This window comes from Mauremys mutica, chromosome 10 (assembly GCF_020497125.1).
Source record: "Mauremys mutica isolate MM-2020 ecotype Southern chromosome 10, ASM2049712v1, whole genome shotgun sequence".
In the NCBI taxonomy this organism is placed as follows: domain Eukaryota; kingdom Metazoa; phylum Chordata; order Testudines; family Geoemydidae; genus Mauremys; species Mauremys mutica.
Window position 1 is genome coordinate 57,562,861 of NC_059081.1, and position 9,426 is coordinate 57,572,286.

The window sequence follows — 9,426 nt, forward strand, 5'->3', positions numbered from 1 at the left end:
CTCGCCTCCGAGAGCGGCGGCGGCTCCGACGAAACGGGGCGGGGCCTCAGCGCCGGCTCGGAGCGACCGGGAGCGGGGCAGGAAAAGCGCCCGGAACCTGCGCGCCCGGCGGCGTCCCCCGTCGGAGCTAGTGCGAGACGGCGACTTCCGCTTCCGGGGCCGGCGCGTCTGGACGGAGCGGGGGAGCGGAGCGGCCAGGTAGCGGGGAGGCCCCGGGGGGTGGGGGGCAGCGGTGCCGGTTCCCCCGGTCCCTGGGCCAGGGCACCCGGCGTTACCTCCCCCACCCCCACCAGCGGCTGGGGCACAGACTCGTAGGCCTGGAAGAAACCTCGAGGCTGGAGCGGTCACCCAGGGCCCTGCGCCCCGGGCAGGGCCGAGTCTCAGCCAGGCCGCCCCCGCAGGGGTTCGTCCAGCCTGCGGCTAAAATCCCCCGTGAGGGCGAACACAACCCCCCTAGGCCATTCAGTGCTGAGCCCCCCGGGCGGTTACTGCCCAGCCTAAGCCGCCCGTGCTGCCGTCTAAGCCCGTTGCTTCTGGGCCTAGCCTCAGAGGTTCAGAAGAACAATGCTCCTCCCTCCGCCTTGTTACAGCTTTTTACATACTTAAAAACTGTTACCATGTCCCCTCTCAGTCTTCTCTTTTCCAAACTAAACAAACCCAGTTTTTTCAATCTTCCCTCATAGGTCATGTTTTCTAGACCTTTAATCCTTTTTGTTGCTCTTCTCCAGACTTTCTCCAGTTTGTTCACATCTTTCCTGAAATGTGGCTCCCAGAACTGGACACAATACCCCAGTTGAGGCCTAATCAGCGCAGAGTAGAGCAGAAGAATTAGTTCTCGTGTCTTGCTCACAATACTCCTGCTAATACATCCTAGATTTTTTTTTCAACAGTGTTACACTGTTGACTCATATTTAACTTGTGATTCACGATGACCTTTTTATGACCTCCAACCTTTTTATGCTCAAGATCCCTTTTTGAATTTAAGTGCAACCCAGGATCTACCCATCCTCTTTCCCAAGGCCCCACCCTGCTCACTTCATCCTCCCTCCCTCCATTGCTCGCTATCCCCCACTCTCTCTCACTTTCACTGGGATGGGGCAGGGGACTGGGGTTTGGGAGGGGGTGTAGGCTCTGGTCTGGGGCCAAGGGGTGTGGAGTGTAGGAGGGAGCTCTGGGCTGAGCCTGGGGCAGAGTGTTGGGATGCAGGAGAGGGTGCAGGCTCTAGGAGGGAGTTGGGTGCAGGAGGGGGCTCCAGGCTGGGACAAGTGTTGGGGAGTAGGAGGGGGTACGGGGTGCTAGCTCCAGGAGAGGGCTCAGGGTGCAGGCTCCCGCTGGGCAGCACTTACCTCGGGCGGTTCCTGGTTGATGGTGCAGCAGGGCTAAGGCAGATTCCCTGCCTGTCCCAGCCGCACCTGGAAGCAGCCATCATGTCCCTGTGGCCCCTGAGGAGGGCACATGGCTCTGTGCACAGCCCCTCTCTGCAGGCGCCACCCCTGCAGCTCCCGTTGGCTGCAGTTCCCCGTTCCTGGCCAATGGCAGCTGCAGGGGCAGTGCTTGTGGGCAGGAGCAGCATGCGGAAACCCCAGGGAGCCTGCCTTAGCCCTGCTGGGCCATCGGACTTTTAGCAGCCGAACATCGGGATTGACTGGCAAAGGCTCCAGGATCAGTCAGTCAATTGTGATCTATGGTTGGTGACCACTGCCTTAGACAGTCATTTCTCATTTTGTATGTGTGCAATTGATAGTTCCTTCCTAAGAGGAGTTCTTTGCATTTGTCCTCATTGAATTTCATCGTATTTACTTCAGACAATTTCTCCAGTTTCTCCAGATCATTTTCAATTTTAATCCTATTCTCCTAAACACTTGCAACCCCTTCCAGCTTGGCATCCTGTGTTACTTAACCCTCTCCAACCCATGTGCTCTTCCTCTCCCCAGCCCTCCCGCTTCCACCATCCCCACCGCTGTCCCTGGGAATGGGCATCCTGTGTTACCTAAGTCTCCCCTAGTGCTCTTCCTCCTCCCAGTCCCCCACCCCCCGTGTGCCCCTTCCCACTTTGCCACCTTCACCTGATTCCCCACCCCATACCCAACTTTGCATTTTTGTAATTTATTTACATTTCAGTGACTAGGGGATTTTTTTAATCATATAGCCTCTTCTGACCTTGATTTTCTGCTAGGGCTATAAACATAAACCAACACAGAAATAAATGACCTTTATAGTGGGTGGGAGGCAGTGCAGCCTGGGTAGGGTAAGCACTGGGAGCCAGGAAACCTGGGCTCTGCCACTGAACTGCTATGTAATGCTGTGCAAGTGTCTTTGTGCTTGAAGATTTATGTATGAAAAATGTTGTATAAGTATTTAAACTTTACTCTTTGGAGGCACTGTTCATTGGCCACTGGCTTTGTGCTGTCAACCACATGAAAAGTGTACAAATAGCCTATGTGTGTTTGTCTCGGTGTTTTGTTGCTATTGAAGAATAGCTCACTGAAGTTTAGATGTGATACACTGTATAACTTTTCCCAATTTTTTTTAGTACATCTTCCCTCTAGGAAAAATGGTTCCTAGTAGAAGGATAACTGGGAAAGGGTTATACAAATCTCTTCTTTACTATTTTGATGGGAAAATATATATAGTTATTTCCATCTTTAATTCTCTCATGCTTTCCTACTCTTTGGCCACCACCTCCCTCTGGTCCCCCAGAAGTCTTTGAGGCCCTTTCAATCATCTATTTTTGACACCACTATGATCAGCTAACTTCTGTTCAAAACTAGGAATACTGAATCATTTTTAATTTACTTTTTCCAACAAAATGTGTTGAGATGTGGAAGTCACAAACTCCTGCTAATAGGACAGCGTAATGTTTTTTTAAGAGAGGACACTTAAGTGTCACTTTTTCTCCTCCAGCCCTTCTTTCTTTCACTCAATAGGTATCTGTCTACACCTTCCCCCCAAAATTGCCTTCATTAATCATTATTTTTTATTTATAAAAGAGTCCATCCAAAGCTCTAGGTACTCGTACAACAATTTAAAACTCAGAACATGCCCTGGTATCAGGAAATAACTATCTTTGTCTCCACCCTCATCAACTTGTCCTCTGCTTGTTTACGGGCCATTGATGTTGCTCCATTGACTTCAGCAGAGCTATGCAATCTTATATCAGCTAAGGATCTGGCCCTGTGGTCTATCTTTTTGTTTTTCAGTGATGAGGAGCCAAATCAGCTCCATTGGGGGTTGGTACACAGCTATGACACTATCTAGTCCAAACAGTTAATTAGAATATGGGTTTGGAGAGCCAATGTCCCTAATTAGATTGACAGAAACACTGTTTTTGTAGGCGTCATGTGAGATGAATAATTTTAAAATGTTGTTAATAAATATTAACACAGTTAGTGATGTTAATTTATCTAACTTGGTGATTTCCAAACTGGTCTGCTGTCCGCTTGCCAAGGGCCGTGGAGAGGAGGCTGGTCATATGGAGGAATTTAGACTAGATGATCAAAGTGGTTCCTTCTAGCCTTAAAAATCTGTGACTTAAGTCAGGGCTTAAACACTTGCATAGTTTGATTACATTGAGTCTGCTTAGTCTGATCAAATTCATTAAGAACAAGATGTCATTTATTATTTATTTTTGGTTTATAATACATAAAAAAAGCTGTCTCATGCTCCGGACATCTTTGATGTTTCTTTACAATGCATACAATAGAGAATAATGTATCTGATTCCCACCATATATTTGAGATAATAGACTAACCCCTTAGTGCAAAAATATTAAAGTACTCCCCTGCCCCAGATACCAGCTGTCCAACTTCACTTTCCCAAAAGTTTGAGTTTAAAAAAATGAAGTTTGCAGTATACCACAAAGGTCAACAAACTTGAGTTATTTCAGCCCAGAGAAGGAGAGTGAGATCCAAATATGAGGGGCCCATATATACCTTTGCTGATGTCCGTGGTAACAGTATTGCTCAGGAAGAGAGACGATCTTTTAAAAAAGCAAGTTACAGGCTGTCCTAACTGGCATACAGATTTCAGTACATACCAATTTAAAAAAAAAAAAATATTTGACATACTTCTAAAAATGGCTGTAGCTGTGTACAATAAGACAATTGAGAACAGAGTGCAATGTTTCATGCATTCTGAAATGTACACCTTGTCTCTCAAAATAATTAGTTACGTTTCAAAATATTCATTTGAGTTGAATGTACTATATAATAAGTAGAGCTGGTTGGGAATTCTTTGACAGAACACTTTTCATTGGAAGATGCTGATTTGTCAAAACCGAAACTTTGCAGAAACGTTGAATTTGAATTGCACTTTTGTTGGGAAGGTGTCTCAGGTGGAGATGGAACCCAAAAGGGGGCGGAAGGGGGAAGAGAGAGTTTGTGTACATGCTTGCACACGTCTCTCTCTCTCTCTCTCTCTCTCTCGTTTTCACCAGAAATTCCAAGTATTTTAACACACTATTTGAAAGGAGTTGTAACTAACCAGGTTTATTAGGGTACAGTTGATGCAGAACTAAGCCATAGTAGCATTACATTAGAGCAGTGGTCCCCAACCTTTTTGGCTGGCGGGCACCAGCCGAAGGACCACTGCGGCGGTGGAGGCATTTCGGCGGCGACGCCTCTCGATGACGTCACTTGCCGTCGACAAGCGACATCATCGAGAGGCGTCGCTGCCAAAATTCGGGGGCGACGCCGCTCGATGTCACTTGTCGGCGACAAACGGCGTCCCCACCAAAATGTCACTGCGGCATTTTGGCGGGTGCTCTCCTGGGGGCCAGGACACGGGCGCATTAAGATGCCCCCGCGGGCACCGTGTTGGGGACCCCTGCATTAGAGTATTAAAAGAGTGTCTCCTAAAATGGTAAATTGTGTCTTCCTTCATCCAGTATGAGATTTTTTTGAAGCCACAAGAGTATTTTAAAATTTAAATTATTCAAATAAGGAGATGTAATGGATCAGTGCTCAGAAAAAATGGTAATGTAATTTCCTAAATGGTAAAAAGATTTCCAACATGAAATATTTCAATCAAAAATGTTAGAAATGTTTATACTAGACAGTGTTTTTGAAAACACATTAGCATCTGTGAAAGGATCACAATGATATTACAATATCAAATTTGGATAAACTGTCATCTCCAGTGTCCTGCAGTGTTTGCTTTTATATATTTAAATAATATGTAAATCCTTCCCATCTCCCTGGGCAACGTCTTTAATGTATTCAGCTGTGTATCTGAAAATCCACATAGTGGTAGTGTCTTTGAGTAGAAACTAGCATTGTTCTGTAAAGGAGATAATGCTAGTGTTAATAAATTCCCTTACAATGATTATCAGAGAAGGATGTTGCCTTTTGGTTCACTAGCTGTCACTGGAGTTAAGTGAACTGAACAGTTAGCACTCCAGGCAGATTGGTCAAGTACTGCTAATCAGAAGTGATTTACCAAAACTAGTATAGCATAGCTAAACACAGCATGAAGGATCTCTGCATTATTATTATTATTAGAACTATTAATAAAACATCTATTTTTATTCTGAAGATTACTGTTTACAACACTGCCTCAGTGCGGTACAATGGTGTTAGAAATCACTATCCATCTCCTCCCCAATTTCTGAAAGAGAACGTCAATCTTAGGAAGTTCAAACAAAAGTAAATTGTGCACCTTGAAAGAGTATGGCCTTTTTTTTTTTAACCTTTTCCTGCAGACATGGGGCATGGACATGAACATGGTCATGGGAAAATGGAATTCCCTGACTATAGACAATGGAAGATAGAGGGTACTCCGCTACAGGATGTCCAAGAAAGACTGGCTAGGCGGGGTCTTAGAGATCCATGGCTTCGGTAAGTGAGAGAATGCATCATTCAGATATATAGCTACATGCGCGCGCACTTCCTGTAACCTTGTGATGTAGTCATTGTAGATGGTTCTTTTTAGCAAAAAAGCTGGAAAAACACCTAGACTGCATCAGTTAGCACATAAAAAATGTAGTCAAAGTTCATTTTTTGTGTAGAGGTTACTAGTATTGCATTACCCTCAGAGCCGCCTCACAATGTAAAGTTCAGCCATGCTTTGTGATGTTTTATAATGAGATGAAGGTGTATCCTTTCGGATTTTGTTCTGCAGAATGGAGAGGTGAGCACACTCTTTACCTTTAGCCTGAGCTATCCCACAAATACTTAAATTGGGCGGTTCCATGTTCTTGGCCTTGGTTCACCAAGGCATTGAAGCAATGCTTGAATTTAAGCATGTGAGTAATCCTGTCCCTATTCAGCAAAGCACTTAAGCATGGTCTTAAATCTCATTGATTTCAATGGAACTTCAGTACAGTATGTGCTTAAATGCTTTGCTGAATAGGGACAGGATTACTTGGATGCTTATAGACAAGAATGTGATTAAGTGTTTTGCTGAATTGGGGCCTTTAATCGAAGTTTTGAACTGTAGTAGCAGATGGCTTGGGGTTTCATTCTACTTTGTTCTACGTTTGCTAAGCAGTTCATGAAAATCATGTAGAAAACTGTTAAGGTGAATCAAGTCATGGAAGACCTGATCTTAGTCCCCTGAACTGGGGAGGTATCTTACTCCCTAGAGCTATTCTACATTGTTTAGCTGTAGAGACAGGGCTTTGACCTGAGTCACAACGGGGAGAAATATATAACATTCTCCTTTACCATTCTTTAGCCTTTGGGAATGAAAAGTGTCAGGCTTCATGCTCCATTGTCCCATTCTATGGGAAGACAAAAGCCCTACATTAGCTATTCCATGGTCCTACAGGGAAATCGTCATACCTGCTTCTTCCAATACTCTTATGCAGTTTTTACCATGTTTTTAAAGCAAACTGTTGGATGGATATTGCTGTATCACCTCTTGTTATGACCTATTGGGGGTGGGTTTTGGTGGATTGAGTAATCCTTTATTTCCTTTTATTTGTTCAGGAGATGGTGTAAGAGTATTACATAGTCTCTAACTTTGTTAATTACTATATTTTAATGTTACCTGGAGGAGTTTTACCAGATATTAACTCTCTGCAGTTATCAGCTGTCTCTGAACCCTACTTTCTAAGTCTCTGATATTCAGTTTTTTATTCTTGCTTTATTTCTTGTAAGTTCAAGCTTATAAAATTCACTCTAGTTAAATAGTTAATTTTATCTGGAGCACAATAATATTTCTCTTTTCTGCAGGAGTCCGGTTTACTACCACAAGAAAATGGCCATACTCCAACACATTCTTCCAAAGTGCTGCATAAATAGCCAGTAAATTAATCCCACACCCTCTCCTGCACATGTTTCCTAAGTATATGGCCTTGAAACTGCTCCAAAATATTGTGTAGGGCTGAGAAAAACTCGTACTGTTTATTCCCTTTCCTAGGTGAAAAATTGCTGTGTTTCTCAGAACATTGGTTTGCATTGGGGGGAAAAAAAAGTCAATATTCAACAAATCCAGTAAACAACTCTAAGGGACAAAGTGCAAAATCTCTTAGTAGATTGAAGTATTGGACCTCTCCTGCATATCTTTGCCTAATGCAGAATTATGTATAAAGTAATGCTTAAATCCCACACTGAGACAAGCCTCCAGTACTAGTTTCATAGCAATCTCTTTAGTGAAGACATGATAGAAGTATCAAGATCTGTTTACTACGTTTATTAATGTAGTCCTTCTGAAGAATATCTTGTACTAAGAATCCTAAAGTAGCAAAACCCCTCTGAGCTTTTTTTCTTTTTGTTGGTATTGGCACCTGTCAAAAGGCTGGGAAATCTAAGACCAGTGTAGCCTAATTTATTTACATACAGCTTCTATGTAGATTTAGCCCTGGTGAACAAATACAGATTTACAGCACCGAAGACTGAAATTCTTTATCCACTTAGTAGGTACACAGTACTAGCACCTACAGAACAAGTCTCCCATCCAGTGCCTTAACCCTGAGCTAGAGGGACCACCTATAGGGTAGATGAGTGTCTACAGACCATTCAGTCCTTGACAATTCTGCTGAGATTCTCATCAAAACTATCAGTATCAAGTGCGGTGACAGTGGTTCAAGCTTATCCTCTGGTAGATTGTTTTTTCCTTAGCTATGTCTCTGTATCCTCTGCAGATATGATAGTGGAATTGAGAGCTTTGTTTCTGGAACAGACTATATTATTTGTGCTGGACTTAATATTTCATGTGGATCTGAAAGTCTAAGTACTTTATGACTGAAATGGTAGTAACAGCTGTTGTTCACATGCATGCTCAGTGAGGTAAAGGCTTACATAAGACAAAATGTTATGGTCTTTAGACAAAAAGATAGAAAAAAAGAAATTCTGTCTTTTTAAACAGCACAGAAAGGTCTGTTCAAACTATGCTGAGTGTTAACTTCACCAGTAAGACTCAAGCAGGGAAATGTCTAATGCTTTACAATTAGATGGTAAGCTCTTTGGGTCAGGGAGCACCTAGCATAATGGGTCCTGGATGTTAAAGTAATACAAATTATGATAATTACACCTGCCTCGTTCAAAAGTGGCACAGGAGCACTTGCTTCATTCACTCCATATCTTGTATATAAACGACTTGTGGGTTCTGTTTTTCCAGCATACAGGAAGTAAGTAGGACACAGTAACAGAAGATGCTACAGATGTATAACTAAAGTTGCAGGAAAAAAATATTTTCTTACTGAAAATGTTTTATGTGATCATGTAATATGGTAATTAAAGGTTGGCATAACAAACATGCATAAGGGGGCATAGTTAACTTCATAGTATTTCCTGATATTTGAGTGCTTTAACTATGGAAACCTTACATTTTCAATGCATAGCTTTTTGGACTATGTTTTTTAACTTTTGCATATAAATACATTTGTGTTGGCATATGGAATCAGAGTGGATCTTCTAACTTTGTTCTATTGGTCGGTTTTGTTTTTTCCTAGCAATGAAGCATGGAGATATATGGGTGGCTTTGCAAAACCTGTCACTGTTAAGGATGTTCTCACCAAAGGTTTCAAGTGGGGATTCGTAGCCTTTGTGGTAGCACTTGGGATCGAGTACACACTGTTTCCTCCGAAGAAAAATGGAGGACATCACTGAAAATGGAATAGTAGAACTTCTCAAAGTCATTTACACAGTTCTAAATTAAAACATGTTATACAATAGCTTACTGATTTTGTTGCATGTGTAAAGATGCCTATTAAAATTTCTCATTGGCAAGAGATGTCTCTGTGGCTTTGTCATCTTTTCTTGGGCAAAAAAAAATAAAACTTTCCAATGATGCTCCCAAATCTAAACCTGACTTGATTAATGGAAAAACAAGATATGCATGAGATGGTACACCTCTACCTCGATATAACGCTGTCCTTGGGAGCCAAAAAAATCTTACTGCGTTGTAGGTGAAACCGTGTTATATCAAACTTGCTTTGATCCCCCGGAGTGCGCAGCCCTGCCCCTCGCCCCCCTCCCCCCCCAG

At 43.1% G+C, this 9,426-nt stretch overlaps 1 protein-coding gene across 1 annotated transcript; it reads left to right on the forward strand.

Moving 5' to 3' along the window:
- Window positions 1-4: 4 nt before the first annotated feature.
- NDUFB3 (NADH:ubiquinone oxidoreductase subunit B3) lies at window positions 5-9,172 on the forward strand. The gene is made up of 3 exons (XM_044978376.1): window positions 5-198; window positions 5,699-5,834; window positions 8,894-9,172. The coding sequence occupies exons 2-3, from the start codon at window positions 5,701-5,703 to the stop codon at window positions 9,048-9,050; spliced, it is 291 nt and encodes a 96-aa protein (XP_044834311.1). The 5' UTR covers window positions 5-198; window positions 5,699-5,700; the 3' UTR covers window positions 9,051-9,172.
- The last annotated feature ends 254 nt before the right edge of the window (window positions 9,173-9,426 follow it).

Coding starts and splice junctions, on each gene's coding strand:
- NDUFB3 (XM_044978376.1), top strand. CDS start 5,701: ATGGGGCATGGACATGAACATGGTCATGGGAAAATGGAATTCCCTGAC. Junction 5,835..8,893: donor CTTAGAGATCCATGGCTTCG/GTAAGTGAGAGA, acceptor GTTTTTTCCTAG/CAATGAAGCATGGAGATATA.